At 44.0% G+C, this 20492-nt stretch overlaps 1 protein-coding gene across 2 annotated transcripts in view; it reads right to left on the reverse strand.

The window, feature by feature from the left end:
- The window catches only part of ANTXR1 (ANTXR cell adhesion molecule 1), a 186540-nt gene that overhangs the window by 135930 nt on the left and 30118 nt on the right, over positions 1 to 20492 (reverse strand). For both annotated transcript variants that reach the window (XM_005285200.5, XM_005285198.5), the window contains exons 8-10: positions 19729 to 19809; positions 10569 to 10629; positions 2987 to 3085 (exon numbers count right to left, since the gene is read on the reverse strand). In XM_005285200.5, coding sequence (XP_005285257.1) covers positions 2987 to 3085; positions 10569 to 10629; positions 19729 to 19809 — 241 coding nt within the window. The remainder of the gene's footprint in view (positions 1 to 2986; positions 3086 to 10568; positions 10630 to 19728; positions 19810 to 20492) is intronic.

Genomic DNA, 20492 nt, shown 5'->3' on the forward strand with positions numbered 1-20492 from the left:
CCCCACACACATGCACTTCGCGAATCCTCCCCTTGTGTGGTCCCAAAATTAGAATGCCGCTGAACATGTTCATGTGACTATTCTTCTAGAAGTCAAAGGGCCGTGAGGCCTTGGGCCTCCGAAAAGGCTCTCAGGCCCAGAGGATGCTCAGGAATGAGGCCTTGGAATAAAGGAGAGAGAGTCAAAATTTTCCCATCAACGTTTTTTGCCAAAATGGAAATGTTCACATAGAGAGAATCCTGTTTTTGTAGAAAATGTTCATATTTTCATTGAAAGCAAAAAACAGAAAGCTACAATAATTTTCAGCAACCAAAACCTGATTTTTTTTTTGGCTTTATAATGACTTTTTTTTTTTTTTTTTAATAAAAACCCAAACAAGAGTCTAAGAAATTTTTCAGCAAAAAATGAAACTAAAGATTCATTTTCCTTTAAATTTGAATGGTAAAAAAAAAGTAATTTCCTTCCCAGCTGTAGAGCGAGCAGAGCTATGTGAGACTTTATAACAGAGCAGGGCCCAAACCAAACCCTTGATCTGAACTCCACTGAGATTTGGAGCACTTCAGATCTGAGCAGGACACTTTGTGGCTCAGCCGCATCATTGGGGTAGAAGCCAGACCAGGCTCAGTGTTTTCATGTGGCCTTGATCCAGAGCCCAGGATTTTCCGATAAGTGTCAGTTTTATGTTGGGGGTTCATAACGGAAAGCAAGAATCCGAGAGCTGGCTCTGCAGTTCTTCCTCTTGAAACCCACCTCTCCCCTGTTGCACCCAGTATGCAGCTGCAGCTCCCATTGCTGGCCAGTTGGCACAACTGATGCTGATATCTGTGTGCTGACCAGCCACCTCTTCAAGGAGCCCCACTCACCCTGGGAGTGATTTTGCTTGCCTCTCCTTCCCCAACTCACTGTTCCAGCTTTCCCACTGACAGCGCTCACCTGAGCCCTACTACTTCCCTTCCTACTGTCTCAGAGAAAAGAAATCCAGGTTGGAAACAGTTAAACTATGACCAACCAAATATTCTGCTTATAACCAAGCAACATAACACTGGAAGAATCAGGAACTTTGCCTTCTAGGAGTGTTTGGCAGATCAGTAGACACAAGTTACACTCCTTAAGTCTCAGACGCACAAGCATGTTCTGATCTCTTACCCCTATTCTTTGCAAGGCAGACAGCCACGGTAAGCTGCTCTTAGGTTTTAACTAGCAAATTACACAGACACCCAAAGGAAGAAGTGGGACCTTCAATGTGCTCAGATGAGTTCTGAGTGCAAGCGCTTGGTTTTAATTTCCTTTGAATCAGCCAATTAGCTCAACACCGTTCAGCACCATCATCAACACTTGGGCTATTACAAGGAGCAGGAAATCTCTGCTGCCAGGAAATCTGTCCAGCTTGATGCAGCTTTGCCAAACAAAAGTGAGCAAGTCCAGTGCTCGGCCATTTGACTTTGATGTATTGTCAGAGAAAATTAAAAAATAAATAAATCTTATTCTTTGAAGGGTCAAGCCCTGTTCTCAATCTATCAGCTTTTCCATTGATTCCACATTATGCAAGATGAATTCTCCCCTCCCTTACGGTGTTAGAAATGAGCTATGCCATTTGGTTCTCAAACCCTAGTTGACTCACAGGAATACCAGAGCAGACAGAAAATAAAAATATCTATGACTCAATAGTTCCTTTCACCTTGTTACGCACTGGGCCTAACTCTCTCTTCTACTAGAATAAAGTAAGAGTCACACCACTGAGGCCAATGGAGTTATACTGATAGAAGGCAGATCTTAGGGTACGTCTACACTATCCGCCGGATCGGCAGGTAGCGATCGATCTATCGGGGATCGATTTATTGCGTCTAGTGTAGAAGTGATAAAATCGATCCCCAATTGCTCTGCCATTGACTCCGGAACTCCATCGTGGCGAGAGGCGGAAGCGGAGTCGACAGGGGAGCGGCAGCGGTCGACTCGCCGCCGTCCTCACGGCCAGGTAAATCGACCTAAGATACACGTAGCTGAAGTTGCGTATCTTAGGTCGACCCCGCCCCCAGTGTAGACCTAGCCTAAGATTGTCACCTCCTTGGGGCTGGGACTGTCTTTTTGTTCTGTGTTTGTGTAGCGCCTCACACAATGGGATCCAGATCCATGACTAGGGCTCCTAGGCATACAAATAATAAAAAGCAAGAAGAGAAACAGATCCACTCTAGACTCACACTTCCCACAATATCTACACAGGAACCCTCATATACATACATAAGGATATCTTTCCCCCCCACGATTTAAGTGTCTCCATTCATATACTCTCAGTCACAGATCTAATACAGGCAAAACACTGGGTTTATCGTGTGACATGAACGTCATCTCTTAATGATGGAACTCCTAAAAGTGGATCAAATCTTTCTTGTGAGCGCAGGGATGGATAAGGGTCCTATTTCCATTTTCCTGATTGAGGTCTGGGGTCGGGACGAAGGATGAGCGTCTCTCAAATTTTGCTGCTTGGCATAATCTGTTTAACTTTTAAACCAATAGAATAGGCCTCCTTGTCTTTTGCCCATATTGGACATAGCATCAGCAAAAAGAGTGCTGAACTATTCAGTGCATCTGGAGCCAATTTATGCAGTTCTTAGCTATTAGCTACAAAATCCACTTAGGGCCAGCTCTGTTCCACCCATGCAAGATGCAGCAAAGGCTGCCATGGTTGCCAGGAAAACTTAGATGTGATTTTATTTGGGATACAGCATTCTGCATTCACACTGCCTGTCCACCAAACTGTGTTAGTCCCTCATTGGTGTGCACCTCCCTGCTTATTAATACCTGACTAAGCCATGCCCAGGGAGAGGTTTTCTTTCAGTTCACTGCAACACAGGCACTAGCCCTGAGCTGCAACATCCTACATTCAAGAGCTCTCCCTCTCAGGACGATAACCCCCAGAGAAACTAAACTGTCAAAGTCTTTTGGAGGAAAACAGCCACTAGTAAAGGTATAATAACAAACTACTCACTGACAGTAACCGTTTCATTGATCCTGAAGCTGCAGAGCACTCGATCGACGTTCCGGGTGTGTCGGAAACCATTCCCTCTCACCACGACTTGGAACGACTCTAAGGCAAAGATGAAATGCATTATTTGCCTTGCATCAGTAATAATGGGGACTGGTTATAGCTGGTCAGACAACAGACAATTTCTTCCTGAAAGAAATTTCTAACAAAAAGTCCTGGGCCTTGTCTACACTCCAAAATTAAGTCAACCTAACTTATGTCGGCATACAGCCGCCACAGTAGTTACATCGCTTATGCGTGTCTACACTTTGCTCCTTCTGTCAGCAGTGCAAGTCCTCACCAGGAGTGCTTGCATCGATTGTACTGGTAGTGTGGGGCATTGTGGGACGGCTCCCGAAAGCCAGTATCAATCGATGTAAGCAATGCAGTGTCTACACCGACGCTGCGTCAACCTCACTACATCAATCGTGACTCTATGCCGCTCGTGAAGGTGGTGTTACTAAACTGGCATAGAGAGGCAGTTATGTCATCAGGGGCCAAATTTAAGTGAAGACACTTCCACAGCTAGGCCAATGCAAGGCAGCCTACATCAACCTTACCCGGTAATGCAGACCAGGCCTTGGTGTGAAATTTTTCAGTCTAAGGTTCTCAGTTTTCCCCTGGCAAGTTTCAAATTGATTAAAAAAAAAAAAAGATTTTCATTTTGAATTGACATTTCAAAACAGAATTAAATTTTTTGTTCTGTTTCAACTTAATATATTTTGGGGTTTTTTAACCAAAAACTTGAAATGAAACATTTTAAGTGGACTTGAAACAAAAATTTTCATTTCAACATCTTTTGCAGGAAAAATAAAAAGTTTTCACCTGAGCTGACATTTCCCTGTGGAAAATTTGGTTTTGATGAAACCGTATTTTTCAGAGGAAGGAAAACTTCCCATATGGCAAATTTTGACCATTTCCTAGAAATCTGTCAAACTGTCCCAGTCTCCATGTGTCTGTCCCACACTCTACAATACTAGCTTGCAAGATGGACACAAATGCTTAGCTAGACTGTGTCTAGTCTTGCACCGGTGGGGAAATCTAGGATGCTTGGATGGGCATGCTAGTCACAATCACAGCCCTGGTGCTCCCCAGGGCTTGCTGACGTTTTTCCTCCTGCTGCATACTACCCCTGTTCATCTCTACTGGTGAGTAGCAGAAAGGGAAGTGCTAGCTTAGACATTTTAAGCACCACAGTGAGCAGAGACCTGCTTTGAGCAAGCATGGTTAGAAAATGTGTGGTTAAAGCACCAGCAGACTCCTGGATTCCTGGCTACAATCTTACTTCCAGTGTTGCTGCAACTGGAGCTGAACCAACAGTAGCAATGATGGGGAAGACTGATGACATTCTTGCACACAGAGGGGATGCAACAAGGGTTACCCTTGTCCATACTCCCAGAAACCTCTTGGTGGAGTCAGGAAGTTCTGCAGCTCCATATGACCCATGGCTATGGGCAGCAAAGCTACTTTTGTAGCTGAGTGTGGCAAATGGCCAATGCTATTGTGGTGGGTCCGTGCTTTTCCTTGGTGTGGTGGGTCAGGGTTAGTGTTAGCCCTAGTCTTGGGCTCCTCAAGTGCTCTGGAGGGGGAGAGAAGGAGAGCAGGGAAGGGACCTAGCTTCACTCCCCTACTCCGGTCCCAGCCCCTTCGGCTTCACAGGTTTCTTACCCTCTTCCTCCTGGGCAGGGTTTCTTTCGGTTCTCTGTGCTGGGGGAATCCCTCTGCCCTGCTTGGGCGGGGGCTCCCTTCCCTTGGTATTCTAATCCTCTGATCAACAACTGTACACCTCCAAACTACAGTCAGCTCTCCTTCCATCCTCCTGTCTCACTGAAGCAGGGTTTTTTATTACATCTCAGGTGGGGCCTTAATTGGCCCAGGTGCTCTAATTAACCTGTAGTAACCTTTCCTTAGTCTACAGGAAATAAGGCTCTGATCATCCTGGGGTTTATATACCTCCCATCAATCACTCTCCTGCTGCTCTCTGGCCCTGCTGTATCACATGAGGTAGAGAGTAATAGAACAATCTGTGCTCTGTATCCTTTGTGTGTCACAACTGAGCAGTGCCATGTTGTATTACGACATAGAATCATAGAATATCAGGGTTGGAAGAGACCTCAGGAGGTCATCTAGTCCAACCCCCTGCTCAAAGCAGGACCAATTCCCAACTAAATTATCCCAGCCAGGGCTTTGTCAAACCAGGCCTTAAAAACCTCTAAGGATGGAGATTCCACCACCTCCCTAGGTAACCCATTCCAGTGTTTCACCACACTCCTAGTGAAATGGTTTTTCCTAATATCCAACCTAAACCTCCCCCACTGCAACTTGAGACCATTACTCCTTGTTCTGTCATCTGGTACCACTGAGAACAGCCGAGCTTCATCCTCTTTGGAGCCCCCCTTCAGGTAATTGAAGGCTGCTATCAAATCCCCCCTCACTCTTCTCTTTTCTGCAGACTAAACAAGCCCAGTTCCCTCAGCCTCTCCTTGTAAGTCATGTGCCTCAGCCCCCTAATCATTTTCGTTGCCCTCCGCTGGACTCTCTCCTATTTGTCCACATTATTTCTGTAGCATGGGGTCCAAAACTGGATGTAATACTCCAGGTGTGGCCTCACCAGTGCCAAATAGAGAGGAATAATCACTTCCCTCGATCTGCTGGCAATGCTCCTACTAATGCAGCCCAATATGCCATTAGCCTTCTTGACAACAAGGCACACTGTTGACTCACATCCAGCTCTTCGTCCACTGTAATCCCTAGGTCCTTTTCTGCAGAACTGCCGCTTAGACAGTCTGTAGCAGTGCATGGGATTCTTCCGTCCTGAGTGCAGGACTCTGCACTTGTCCTTGTTGTACCTCATCAGATTTCTTTTGGCCCGATCCTCCAATTTGTCTAGGTCACTCTGGACCCTATCCCTACCCTCCAGCATATCTACCTCTCCCCCAGGTTAGTGTCATCTTTGAACTTGCTGAGAGTGCAATCCATTCCTTCATCCAGATCATTAATAAAGATGTTGAACAAAAATGGCCCCAGGACTGACCCTTGGGCACTCCGCTTGATACGGCCTGCCAACTAGACATTGAGCCATTGACCACTACCCATTGAGCCCAATGATCTAGTGATCTTACTATCCAACTTATAGTCCATTCATCCAGTTCATACTTTTTTAAGTTGCTGGCAAGAATACTGTGGGAGACTGTATCAAAAGCTTTGCTAAAGTCAAGGTATATCACATCCACCACTTTCCCCATATCCACAGAGCCAGTTATCTCATCATAGAAGGCAATCAGGTCCCAGAACAAAAGAATAATTTTACCATGGGGGCAACCCTTGGAGCCGCAAGCTGGAGAAAAATCAAATCAAGAGGAGTTTTGTAGCTGAGCTGACATTTGCAGTAATAATGTGGGGAGATTGGTACTCAGCTCCCACTGACACTTGTAAATCAGTCTCACCATGCATGTGGCTTTATCTACACCAGCACTTTTGTCAGCAAAACTTGTGTTGGACAGGAGTGTGAAAAAACACCCCTCTGACTGACATAAGATTCACCGACAAATGTGCAGGAGCTGACAGCACTACATCAGCGGGAGACACAGCTACTGCCGCTCGCTCCGGGTAGTATAATTATGCTGGTGGGAGAGCTCTCTCCCGTCAACAGAGAGCAGCTATCTCATCATAGAAGGCAACCTTACAGTGACGCAGCTGTGCCACTGCAAGGTCCATAGTGTAGACATGGCCTGTGGCTCACCCAGACAAAACATTTACAATTTTATGTCCGAGGAGATGCAGGAGCAGTCAGTGTATCATGACCCGAGCTCTGTATTAAGACTCCTCTTTGCCATTTAAACTTCTTAAGCAGCAAAACCGATCCAAATTTCTGCTGATTCAAAGCTGTTCCTTGTACATTACAGAAGCCACCTTATCTAATTGCCCTGAGGGACTCCTGCACTGTAGCTGTCAGAATAGCATATTCGCTCTGGAATCTGGGCTGTGTTCCAGGTCTCATTTTCTTATAGCCAGGAAGAAGTCTGCTGCAAACAATCCCAGCACATCTATCCAAGCAGGCTGCCTTTTAATCCCATTGTGTCTTGTCCAAGATCATTCAAGAAGAACAAAAGGAGCAATGCTGAGCTCTGGAGGGTGGGGGGATGTAAAATCGTTAGGCGCAATTATGGAAATCGTATGGCATGGGATTACAGGTACAGAAGAGTACAAAAACCTTTGTGATAATGTATCCAGTCTGGAACTGTAATTAACAAGCCCAACGATGACTATCACATTTCTATATTTATGCAAAACCAACAAGTATGGAGACTAACTTTTCAGAATGGGGCGTCGCTGCTGCTAACTGACCTAGGCTAGGGTGGGGGTGAGGTGTGGGGTATTGGGGACTGTGCCTTTAAGGGCTGGGCTTCCCAGACTGAATGTCTGGGAGTGACACTGAAGCTCTTCTTAGGCACAGGCTGTTGGAAGTGGACACAGAATAAAACAGAGCTCTTGCAAGCACCTTCAGTACTGCATGATCACTGAACACCACAAGATACAGCGCTCAAGCTGCAGTGTTTGGAGCCAGTGTGCCAGCGTAAGAGTAATGTCTACCCTGCAGCTACAGCACATGTAGACATACCCAAGCAAGCTTTGGTAACTAGATCAAAACTAGCTCAAGTAACAACAGCAGTGAAGCCAAGGCAGGATGGGTAGAGGCTCTCACATATGTTCCCAGGCAGCCGGGGCTAGTCCTTGCAGCCGTCCATCCTGCCAAAGCATCACTGCTATTGTTACTTGAGCTAGCCTTCATCTAACTACCTCGGGTGTGTCTCCTGATTGCAGTGTAGACATATCCTAAATCATAATCCTCCAGGGTACCAGAGAGAGGACAGGAAGGTGTAGCCAGCCCTCCTCACAGTGATGCCATTCTAATACGTACAGGGTGTGGGGATCACGGCCCGATCTAGTCTAGATCCTTTCTGGGACCCCACCTTGCATTCCCCAGGCTTGCAGCCAAATTACAGCCATGATCTACATAAGCACACTAGGAGGAATAGTGCCCCCTCTCACACAGACCATGAGCTATAGTTGCCATAATTCGTCCCTTTGTAATTCTCAGAGGAACTAATTCAATTAAGATTTATATAATTCTTTTCATTTTTACTAGCTGTGAGCTCAAGCTTGAAAACCTCAAGCCGGGGAAAACTCCCACTGCACTTTGAACTCAATACACGTTTTGTCTGAACCCAGACTTTAGGATTTTGGGCCCCATGTCACCCACCAAGCAATAACAACTTGCTGCCCAAATTAGCGTTGCTGGCACATTGCGTTATTATTGAATTGGTACCCAGCATGTGCTAAGAGGCACCACACTGTGCAAGATGCTTTCTTTCCAAAAAGGCATAACACTGCGGTCTTGGATGAGTAACCGCGCTCAGTAAAAAGTCCCTTGGCAGTTTTCAGGGTTAACATCACTCCCCCTGTGGCAGCTTGGCCAATTTCTTTAACTTGAGTCATTACATAATGTCTTCCAATATTTTCCTTCCTACTGTTTCAATTGGATACAGTATTCAGTCACATTAAGGCTGCTCCATTTGTAAATGGTTTGCCTGTGGCTAATAGATGTTACAAGCATGTTAGTGACATGATTTATAGATGTAGTGGTGTAGATAGTTCTAAGCACATAAAAGGTGTTGCAAATTATAAACCATGAATATAAGTAACTTATGGACACTATAACCATCTATTGCAATTGATGAACCAGTTAATAAATCGCCTGTTAAGTATTTATTAACCCTTCATAAACTATGTATAAATGGAATATAAAGTGAGACCTAGTACTCTTCTTCACTTCTTTCCCAAAATTTTATACATTGTTACTATGCTCTGCCAAAGTCCCTGTTGTGTCCAGCCCAGATTCAACTGCATTTCAGTGGTGAATAGAGAGTTTCCTGTATATCATTTGAATAGCATTTTTTAAATTGCTCTGTAGTCCTTTTGGGTGAATGGTTCTCTGTAAATGCAAGAGGTCATTACTGATGCAGTCCAGATTTTCAGCAAGAATGCTTTAAATGGACAGAAGGGAAGAGAGGAGGCAAATAGCAAAATAATAAGCCTCAGACAAACAAACTCAAATCAACTAAGTCTCGGCATTAACTAAAACCAAAAATGACAGTAAGGATAACTGAATGCAAAAGTTATCTGCATTTTCTTTTCAGGACCTTGACTTTGCTATTAAAACACGATCATTTCTTTATTAAATACAACTTAGTATCAATTCATTGCTAGCAATGCAGATGCCCAGTCACTCCAATAGTGGGAAACTCAGGAAGGATGAATCAAACATGCTTCTGAACTGAAAACACAAAGAACTTATTACAACTGGCTTTCCTATTTGGGCTACAAAATTATGAAATGGAAATTTTTTTGGCAGAGTTCACCATTGACTCGTTGTATTGCTCTGCACACTTTGGCTTTGGTCCTGGCCCCTCTATCTAGTGGACTGTTCTGCATTAAACAACTGGGATCCACTCTGCAAAATTAGCAAAATTCATGGGAAAAAGCTGGATCTGGAATCATATGGAGAGTAGCATCTCTCAAGCTCCAGTCTGAGGGGGTTGGATTTTGTATGCAGTGTAGTTGTAGCCATGTCGATCCCATAATATTTAAGAGACATGGCAGTGAAGCAATAACTTCTATTGGAGCAACTTCTGTTGGTGAGAGAGACAAGCTTTTGAGCTTACACAGGGTGCTTCTTCAGGTCTGGGAAACTTACTCAGAGTGTCACAGCTAAATACAAGATTGTACAGATTGGAGTTGGATTTTGCTGAACACAGAAATACTTCCCAGGGACTTTTAATCCACAAAGTAAATGGCATAACTGTATTAGAATGAGCACTGGGAAAGGGATCAGCACAATTCAGTGTCAGTCAAGTGTATGGTGTCTTAACTGGCCACTTACAATCATTCTCAGGGGTTCCAGCAAATTTTTGTACAACCATGTGTTCAAGGCCCACCCCTACTAGGGAGTTTTAGCATTCACTTTAATGGGAGCAGAGTCAGACTAACTCGGAGTGCTTTGGAAAAAATCCCACACTTGATTTATACTCTGACAATATATGAAGCAAGGCTAACCTAGAAGGGTTTGCTGCTTGCCAGCGTGTATTGTTTATAGTAATGCAGATTGTAAGAAATATTCACAATGAAATCTGAAAACCTCCAAATCTGTCTCCTCACAAAGATGATCTGATTTTGCAGTCTGGCTTTGAAATTTCACAGCATTTTTGCTTAAAGGTTAGCACTGTTTGATGAAAAATGGGCTGCTTTGAGTTAAGGTCATAATTTAGATCAAACAAAGATTCGTTTTCAGAACTGAGCATGATTGTTTTTAATGTCCTTCATTTTGAGACAAAAAAAAATCTTGTTTTGTGAAATTTCACAATAGTAGCAAAATATTTTAGAAATTAACTCCAGTTAACTCAATCATTCTGGGCTCCTCAGGGATCAGGGATGGGTCGATAGAGACAATTGCACTGGTAAACACGGAGGACTGGTTTAAACTTACCTCCTGCACATATACTGGAAGGCTCTGCTGCAAGAATCTCTATACATGATTTCTTCAAAATCTAGAAGACAAGAAAGAAAGAAGAAATGTGATAAAATATTTTGGAGGACATTTTATGTAGGAACTCTACCTCCTTGAGCAACGGTAGCCAGGTCAATGGAAGCATTCTTCTGCCAACCTAGCCATGTCTACACCAGGGGGTAGGTCTGCATAGCTTCAGCGCTAAGGGTGTGCAATTTTTCACACCCCTGAGTGACATAGCTTTATTGATCTAACTTTTAAGTTACATAAAGGCATAACTCCAAGGACCTTTGTTCTCATTTAACCTAATGCCCCTTCACACTGAAAATGACACCCATTTACACTGCCAGAATGGTGCAAATGAGACTCTAGCCTCCTAAGCCTACAGTCGAAGGCCTGAACTTCACTTAAAATTAGATCGACCTAGCTATGTTGCTCTGAGCTGTGAAAAATTTTGCACCCTGAGCCAACCTAAGCCCCTATGTAGAGATGGATAGGTTGATGGAAGAATTCTTCTGTCAACCTAACTACCACCACTGAGAGAGGTGGATTGACTACATTAATGGGAAAACCCCTTCTGTCTGTGCAAGAAGTGACTGCACTACAGTGGCACAGCTGCAGCACCATAGCTGTGCCTCTATCATAGATGTAGTGTAGACATACCCTACGTCTAACGGCTTGTCCACATGCAGATTTGCACCAATTTCACTTAAGGTTTGTTTTTAAGCCAATGTACCTATGGGTGCTCTTATTTCAATTAGAAACGGTTTTAAGCTAAACTGAAATAAGTGAGTGTACACAGGTTTGCACCAGTTTAACTAAACCGATACAAGTTTGTGTGTAAACAGTCTCTGGGTATGTTTACACTGCAATTAGACACCCTTACACCACTGACTGTGGTTCGTGGGGCTGTTTAACTGTGATGTAGCTGTTGGGGCTTGGGCTGCACCCCAAGTTCTGGGACCCAACCACCTTGCAGGGTCCTAGAGACTGGGCTCCACCTCAAGCCCGAACATCTATGCTGCAATTAAACAACCCCGTGAGCCTAAGTCAGCCGGCATGGGCCAGCTGTGAGTTTTTAACTGCAGTGTAGACATATCCCCTAAGGCCCAGGTTCAGTTTCAAGCTATGCATACCTTTGGAACGTTGGGCTGAGCGTGTCGCCAGCCATTCACTAGGTTGGGAGTATTACTATTCAAATACCGTGTTAGAACTGATCCAGCTGTTCTTTGCCAATGACAGCCCTGATGCTGCACAGCCCGATACACATGCTTCACTATATACACTGTGAGTTGTTCCACAATCCCATGTGTAAGTCTTTGCAGGTTTGGGGGCCTTAACAAGGAACTGGGACTTCTCAGCCCCATTCTGGAATGGGACATTGGAGAGGCAGCACATAAGCAAGCCAGCTCTGAGAGGCCGGAAAATGTTGGCCAAGCAACACAACTCAATCCAGCAGCAAAATTGTTTTCCCAACCTTAAACTGAAACATCTGTAAGAAACAAACTACAGCTAATATGATAAATTATGTTAAGAAAATAGACAATCCAGCATTTCACTGTAATTAAGGCTCCATGAGTCAGAAATACCTGCTTGCAAAAGGTGCAGATATAGTTATGGGTTTGTTTGGGGGTTGTTGTTTTTTTTGAAGGGCTTATTAGTCACTCAGAAACAGTGATGCCAAAGTCTTCTGGGATACCAGGGACCGAAGAGAACCAGGTCCTTCTGAGTTGCTGACAGATTGACAGTGTATGGGGAAAAGGAGAAGCTTTGGAGGAACAAGGCCAGTCAGATGGAACTGCAAGGGAGAAACAAAGAGAGAAAGAGAGAGAAGCAGCAGTTACACAGTCGAGAGCACAATTGACAAGCAAAGGCGGCTCTGAAAGCAGAATCAGAGAAAGGACATTCAAGATTAGAGGTGGGTAGATGCTGTAATATGCTGCCTGCCAGATACCACACGGGTGCTGTCTAGCCATTCCTAAAACCAGATTTTGGGACTAGCTTACTCCACAAGTGGCCCCACTGACCATTCATGCAGGGGAGATACTAGTCAACGTAATACAGCTGGTTGACATTTTTCTAAGGAAAAAATATTCTGTTCATTGACAAATGGCTCTGTTTCAAAAATGGAAACTTTTCACACACTTTTGTCTATTCTTCTTAAGTTTTGCCTTTTTTCAGTGGAACCCCAAACCAAAAATCTTTTGGTTTTCAATTTTTCCTTTCCCTATGCCCCCCTTTCAGCAGTAAAATGGAAACATGGAGGACGAAGGGAAAAGGTGAAAAAGGAAAGGGGGGCAACCAGGGCCGACTCCAGCATTTCTGCCGCCCCAAAAAAAAAAAAAAAAAAAAAAAAGCCATGATCGGCATCGGCAGTTCAGCGGCAGGTCCTTCGCTCCTAGAGGGAGTGAGGGACCTTCTGCCTCCGAAGTGCCACACGTGCCGCCCCTCTCCCTTGGCCGCCCCAAGCACCTGCTTGTTAAGCTGGTGCCTGGAGCCGGCCCTGGGGGCAACAAACCTTATAGCTTGATAAACATCTTCGCAACAAAGTGCTTATAAAAAACAATAAAATTAATTGCTTTTGAAACCAGCCTTATTTCTGTATTATTTTGTACTCTGTAGTACAAATTTTTTTTATTTTTTCCACCTCTGAGCTGGCCTTTAGGACTTAATAGAATACCTATGATAATATTTGTTTGCATTTATTTAGATTTTAAAATAATAAAAAGACAAGGATCCATGACTCTAAGTACCCTAACACCATTAATAAACACAACGAAGTCCCAGCAGCATTAAGTAATCATTCCAACAGTCCTCATCTTTCATCATTATGAGAAGCAATAGTTATCAAAGGACTTCACATATAAGTAAGATATGCCCTAGTAGGCTTCATGAGGTCTGCTGCTTTCCTCCCTTCCAGGGTGGTGGAAGGCTCTTGCTTGCATTGCATGTACACTGCTGGAGGGATTAGGTAACCTGGCTCAAACAAGCCAATGAAATAGTGTCTGACAGCGTTCAGTCAGTTGCCAGGCAGAAGACCTAGTATAAATCACTCCTACAGTGTGCTCAGTACAACTGACCTAGTGGTGAATCCTACTCACGACAAATCTAGCCTCGTGTTTGATTGGCGAACCCCGTCGCTCCAGTCCTGGCTCGTTCAATAATGCCTTTCTTGTGGCCTTTGGGCCAGGGGGAAAAAAAGCAAGAATGCTTTAAATGGACAGAAAGGGGCGGGGGAGGGAGTGCTTAAATTCCATTGACTTCAATGGCACGTGCTTAGAGAGAAACACATGCTTAAGTGCTCTCCTGAATAAGGAATCTTAGGCTCAACTGCCTCAGTTTCCTCATGTATTCCCAGGGGATAATAAACATGTCCCTACCTCACAGGGGTTGGTTAGTTAATGTTTGTAAACAACTTTGAAAATGTAAATATTGTGTAATGTGTTCTCACGGAAGATTGATACTTAAGCACTTTTCATGGCTTGCTCATATCACAGGGTAGAATGGCCCTTTAAGAGAGGCAGGCTTAGCCCTACCTGTGACTAATCCACAGCCTCCCAGGTGAGGGGTCTGAGGCCAGGGATCAGGTGATAGCCTGTAGCTCACCTGGTCCTTAGATCAAGGCCAACAAACAGCTCAGTTGGGAGAGAGATCTGCAGGGAACCCCTGGGTCTGAGGAAAAGAAACTGGTTGACTTGTGTTGCACTGTTTTGTTTTGAGGAATAAACCCATCCCTGAAGAGAGGGACTGAAACTCAGATGCTGTTGGGAGCTTTATTTGATGCACTGACTGGCGAGTTGGCCCACCAGTTTATACCTAGGCTTCTTCGGCACAGCAGCTAGAGGACGTTTACTATTAACGGGGGTTTTATTGAATTTGGGTTTTTTAATGAGCAAACAGGATGTGGAAGTTTAGAGGAGGGGTACTGCATATGTCTGTTAGTGTGAATGACCTGTAGTCTAAGTCTAGGTACTGATTACCCAAGATTTGGTGAATCATTGCAAAACAAAGTCTGTTGCCAATTACAAAACAGTAATTTAATTCTATTTATACAATACTTCCTTTCCAGCATCGCTAGCATTTGGTACATCAAAAAGCAACATGCTTCAGAGATGATTTGGGGGAAGAGGGAAGAAGTGTCAGATGTGACCACACATCATGCTGAAAAGCAATTGTAAACATTAAACATGTCATAATGCACAATATACACACTTGGTCCAAATTTTCAAACTGGATTCTTAAGTATGCACACCCCGTGTGTTGCAAACTAGGTAATTGTCTCTCACTATCCTTATGTGTGTATGCTCATCTGACTTGTACATGTTGGTGGACACACAAGAAACATTTGCATGTATAGTTTTAGAGGCCCATTTGAAAAACTGGCCATAAGATGATCTCAAGAAAAGATAATGGTGCATCTTAGATTTGGCAAAGGATTTGGTTGTTCGGATGCACATGCAAGATTCTCACTGAAATCAGTGGATTCTGGGATAAGATTTGTCCTTTGGGTATATCCATTTTCCTATAGGAGTTCAGATACTTGTGTAACATACAGCACTTGGAGAGTTTCATTTTCCATCTTAAAACTTTCTATGGCAAATGTATATGCAACACTGACAGAACAAATTTAAGAGCTGAGATATGAAGAGAGATTGGGAATGCAGTAGAGACCAATAAATCCTATGTGGGTATAAAGTTGAAATGCAATGAACAAGCAGGGTATTAAGTTAAAGAGGAGAAATAAATTATGCAAAGGTACCAATCAATAGGAATATAGATGATTGGATTCTCTTCTAGATACAATGAAAGATTAAAAGAAGTCTAATATAATTCTGCCTCTAGTTCCTTTTTTCACAGCTGCCTTCTTAACCTCACATACATAATTTGTACAGTCATATATAGTTAGTATCTTGTTTTCATTTTTGGTTTTCAAGATACAATCCTTTCCATGTCTGAAATGAGTTTTCAGCTGCAGCAAACTGCAAGGACCTGGGAGCATTCCTGCTTCTGAGTCATAGCTGTGTTACTAAATTGTTTAGGTTACAGTCTATAAGGGAGATAACAAAGGTATCCTATCCTAACTTTCATGATGTTCTATATTTCACAGCCTGGACCACTCCTCATACCAGACAAAGAAGTCCTGAGCAGTTGATGAATTTGAGCTTCAGGTTTTCACTCTAGGTCTTGCACCGTTTGCTTTAAATTGACAAGTTACGATCTGCAGAAATTCCCATGGAAACCACAGTAACAAAAAAAAAGCTATAAAATACTTTGTTCCTCTGAATTGTTGTCCAGCTCATAGGGACCAGGTGTCTGCCTTATTTTCCTTACTCCTTAAAAAGGAAGCTGTGCAGATCTTCCTCCACACTGAGGGATGGGGTAATTTTTATGAGCTTACACTGTAGAGTTTTCTGTGCAGCGCAAGACAATACAATCGTCAGTTTACACTCCAGAGGAGGTGAGCACTTAAGTGCTGGGCAATTCCCTAGCTGAGTCTTCCCATGCAGAGCTGATTTCAGTGTCTGTATCTTTCTGCAGCTGGGTGTGTCCCTACCTGTGTGTGCGCTGGAGGAGGCTTGAGGGCCTGGCTCAGCAGGACAATGTAAGGGAGCCCCAACTGGTGAAACAGACGAGCTCAGCGGTACCCCGGGACATCAGGTGGCACTTCGGAGTGGGGGGTAAGCCGTCACAGGGGTGAAAAGAGGTTCACGCAACACTGCCGGCCCAGAGCTTCGCCTGAGATTTGAATAAACCCAGAAACCGACTTCTGAGGTTTGAAAATAAAAAATTCTGATGCGTTCCCCTGCCCCCCAGCCACATAGTTTTCCATTTGTCTCTCTCCGTTGTTCAAAAGTGATCCTGAACCAGTGCCCATGCGCAGTGTTAGGTCTCACTGCCGGGCTGCCAGAGGTGCACCCTTTCAGCTGTGAGCAAAGCCAAGTTTCAGCCAACTGCGGGTGCCTTGTTTGCTTGCTTTGCACTGAAGTGTTCAGTTCCGCAAAGGTAAAACCTTTACGTTCTACACTGCGATAAGAACCCAAAGGTAGTCTTCAAACCACCTGTCCTCCCACTGCTTTGTAGTCGTGTTACAATTCCTTCAGCTTGAACCTTTCCAGGTTCTGACATTCTTTTGCTGCTAATTCCCTACTGCACTGTCCATACTGCTGCTGTTCTGGTGACGCCCCCGTTAAAAGTGATGAATAATCTGGGCATTCGGTGTATTTGGAAGCATTTGTGGCACATTCTGGCTATACAGTAGGAATCACCAGACAGCATAATCACCTGGCAGGGAATTTCCCATGGTTTTTCAGACAGACCATCATTGTCTGTTCACAATCCCACCACAAACTTACTGCAGCAGTTATGCTTTCTGGTGTAGCTGGTAAATGGAACAGCACTTAACAGAATTAGCTCTGAATTAGGCTCCCAAGACTGAAATCTTATGTTTTATGATATACAGCCACAGAGAGAATGTCAGAGAGCCACCTCTGGATTTCATTAAAGACAGCTGCAAAGAGACTGCCAGGCTGAGAACCAAGATTTTAAGAAGATAGACAACACCTGATCATCCAAGAGAAAATTTGGGGAAAGCAGCTCCAGATTGCAAAATGTCAGGAAAACGAGTAATATGGAATCATATTCCTTCAGCAAGAGAAAGAGCTGGGGAAACAGAGCTTGTCTTGGAAAGAATCATTTTTGCTTGATACCTTGTGGTCAGGATAGCATGTAACTATTGTAAAAAATAGAAATCCTAGATCCCTTTTATGAAGCTGACTTTCCTTGCTCTGGGTTTGATCAACAACAACAAAAAAAATACCAAATGGCCAGTACATAGACACACATTTAAAAGGATTCCCCATCTGGCATCATAGCCCTGGGAAACTCAATCTGGTTAGAATAGCTATGTGTACCAAGTGAGCAAAGGAAAACTAAAAAAAAATTCCCCAAATAGATCCTTTCCTAGAGAACATTCGGAATATTTTACACTTTTTTTTTGTTTTTAAATTAATGGTCCAGACAGTCCCTCATGTGCTGCTTTCCCTGCTCTGCCCAGGGAGGCTTTGGAAATGCATTGAGTCAGACAGGATTACTCAGAATTAAATGAAATTTAATGTGGATAAATGTAAAGTAATCCACATTGGAAAAAATAACCCCAACTATACATACAATATGATGGGGGCTAATTTAGCGACAACTAATCAGGAAAGAGATCTTGGAGTCATCGTGGATAGTTCTCTGAAGACGTCCACGCAGTGTGCAGCGGCAGTCAAAAAAGCAAACAGGATGTTAGGAATCATTCAAAAAGGGATGGAGAATAAGACGGAGAATATCTTATTGCCCTTATATAAATCCATGGTACGCCCACATCTTGAATATTGCATACGGATGTGGTCTCCTCATCTCAAAAAAGATATACCGGCATTAGAAAAGGTTCAGAGAAGGGCAACTAAAATGATTAGGGGTTTGGAACAGGTCCCATATAAGGAAAGATTAAAGAGGCTAGGACTTTTCAGCTTGGAAAAGAGGAGACTAAGGGGGGATATGATAGAGGTATATAAAATCATGAGTGGTGTAGAGAAAGTGAATAAGGAAAAGTTATTTACTTGTTCCCATAATATAAGAACTAGGGGCCATCAAATGAAATTAATGGGCAGCAGGTTTAAAACAAATAAAAGGAAGTTCTTCTTCACACAGCGCATGGTCAACCTGTGGAACTCCTTGCCTGAGGAGGATGTGAAGGCTAGGACTATAACAGGGTTTAAAAGAGGATTAGATACATTCATGGAGGTTAAGTCCATTAATGGCTATTAGCCAGGATGGGTAAGGAATGGTGTCCCTAGCCTCTGTTTGTCAGAGGGTGGAGATGGATGGCAGGAGAGAGAGATCACTTATGAAACCACTGGAGTCAGGGATGGAAGGGCCGTACAGGTCCCAATCCTATTCCCATTGAAGTTAATGGGGATATTTGCATGAGTGAAGCAAGCGTAGCTGGAATGTGTACATTAGTTCTGGGACCTGTATGCTAGTCCGGGGTTTGCATTACCATTTTCTACAGCTCTCTTTGGATCCTGATACTGCTGCCAGGGAAGCACATGGCAAAACTCCTACTGATCAGGACGGGGGCTGTTGACTCTAGAGTGTCACCACCTCCAAGAGGAGGTTAGTTTGGTTTTTGGCTTAGTGCTGGTGGCCTGTGATATACAGAAGGTCAGACTAGAAGATCTGGTGGACCCGTCTGGCCTTAAACTCAATAATTCTCTAAATTCCCTGACTGCTTCCTATTGCTGCAGCCAACACATGGGAATCCCAGGCAACTGAACAACTCTAGAGGAGAAATGTAGCCAAGCAGAGAAATGGCCTGTTTGCAGGGCGGCCCGACCCATGAACCTCTGAGTGAGAATGGCTGGCTTTTTAGGACTTCAGGCAAGCTAGGAAAGTCCATCTCTTATTTCCCCATCATCTTCATGCTCTGCTTTCTTTAGCAAAGAGGAGAAATACCACAGAGAACCAAAACTCAGAGCAGTGGAGTATATCTGCCAACAAAGGAAGGACACAACAAGCAGCAGGAGGAAAAGCAGAATGGAGCCCCTCTTTGTTTCAGGAAGCAGTGTGTTTCAACGGTTAGGCCAGGGGACTAGGATCCTGGAGTCTACCCACAGCTCTGCCACTGACCCACTGTGTGACCTTGGATAGGTCATTTAAGTCTCTCACTGCCTCGGTTTCCCCCATGTGTAAAATGGGAATACCAGCACTTGCTGTACTTACAACTTCTCACAGGAATGAGTAATTCTTGTAAGGGATGGGGAGACCAGAGGTGGGCAAAATGTTTTGACATTTGAAATTTCAGTTACTTTGTTTTTGGGGATTCTGAGGGAAGGATAAATCAGGAAAAAATTTCATGATTCCTTCCCCCCACACACACATACCTTTTTTTTTAAACCAGATCAGATGAGAAAGTACCAGATACTTCCAACGTGGTAATATTAGAATCAGATTTGTCCTCCAGCTAAAGCAGAGAAAGCTTAAAAAAGCAATACAATAGTGATGACCTGTCACTTAGAGTATGATAGACAGGTTCCCCCAGCCACCGCACACACGCATATATGTCCACACACATACAGCCAAGATTAATACTCACAGAATCTATGATCCCCTGCAGGGCTTCAAAGCCGTCATTCACTGGGAAGACATGATCCTTGCTGTCAGCGATTCGAGCCAACTGACAGAACAGCAAAAAATAGAAAAGCCAACAATGGTATAAATTAGCCAGCCGTCAGCAAATTAAAAGGAGTTCTTCAAATGCATACAGTTGCAAATAAAAATCAATACTCAATGGAGTGTGAATTGCTAATAAGCTGTAACTCTTTGGAAATTAGCTAACAGTAATACCACGGGCCTGGTTGATTTTAAGGGACCTGTGGGAGTCAGAGAAGGTTTCCTGAAGTTGGCAGGTGAGAAGCAGAGGCCACATGCCCAAGGGTGAATGATCACAGAGCCAGCAGCAATAGGAAAGTGGGTAGGTGGCGGGAGGTGGTGGGTCTGTGTGTGTGTGGGGGAAACAAAGCACAGGCGGCAGATGAGCATTTTGTGGTCCCCTTTGGCTGGAGAGAGAGAGGCCAGGAATGCCACACTGGAGGAGGTGAAAGACAAGTTTATTTGCCTTTGGTGCACTAGGGATTAAGGAGAATGGTGAGCCCGGCTCAGGAGTAAGGAGCTCTCCATGCAGCAGCTGGAGCAGAATCAAGTTTTATTGCTGCAACGGTGACATTTGTTTTAATAATTCTCTCGAATAGCAGGAGTAACATCGCCCAACTGCCTGGGGCTCAGCCTCCCCTGTAGCATGGCAAATTGGAGGCAGAGAACTAGCCACACCCTCATCTCTAAGCCCCGCAAGCCTCACCC

The sequence above is a fragment of the Chrysemys picta genome, chromosome 2, assembly GCF_011386835.1.
Source record: "Chrysemys picta bellii isolate R12L10 chromosome 2, ASM1138683v2, whole genome shotgun sequence".
Classification (NCBI taxonomy): Eukaryota; Metazoa; Chordata; order Testudines; family Emydidae; genus Chrysemys; species Chrysemys picta.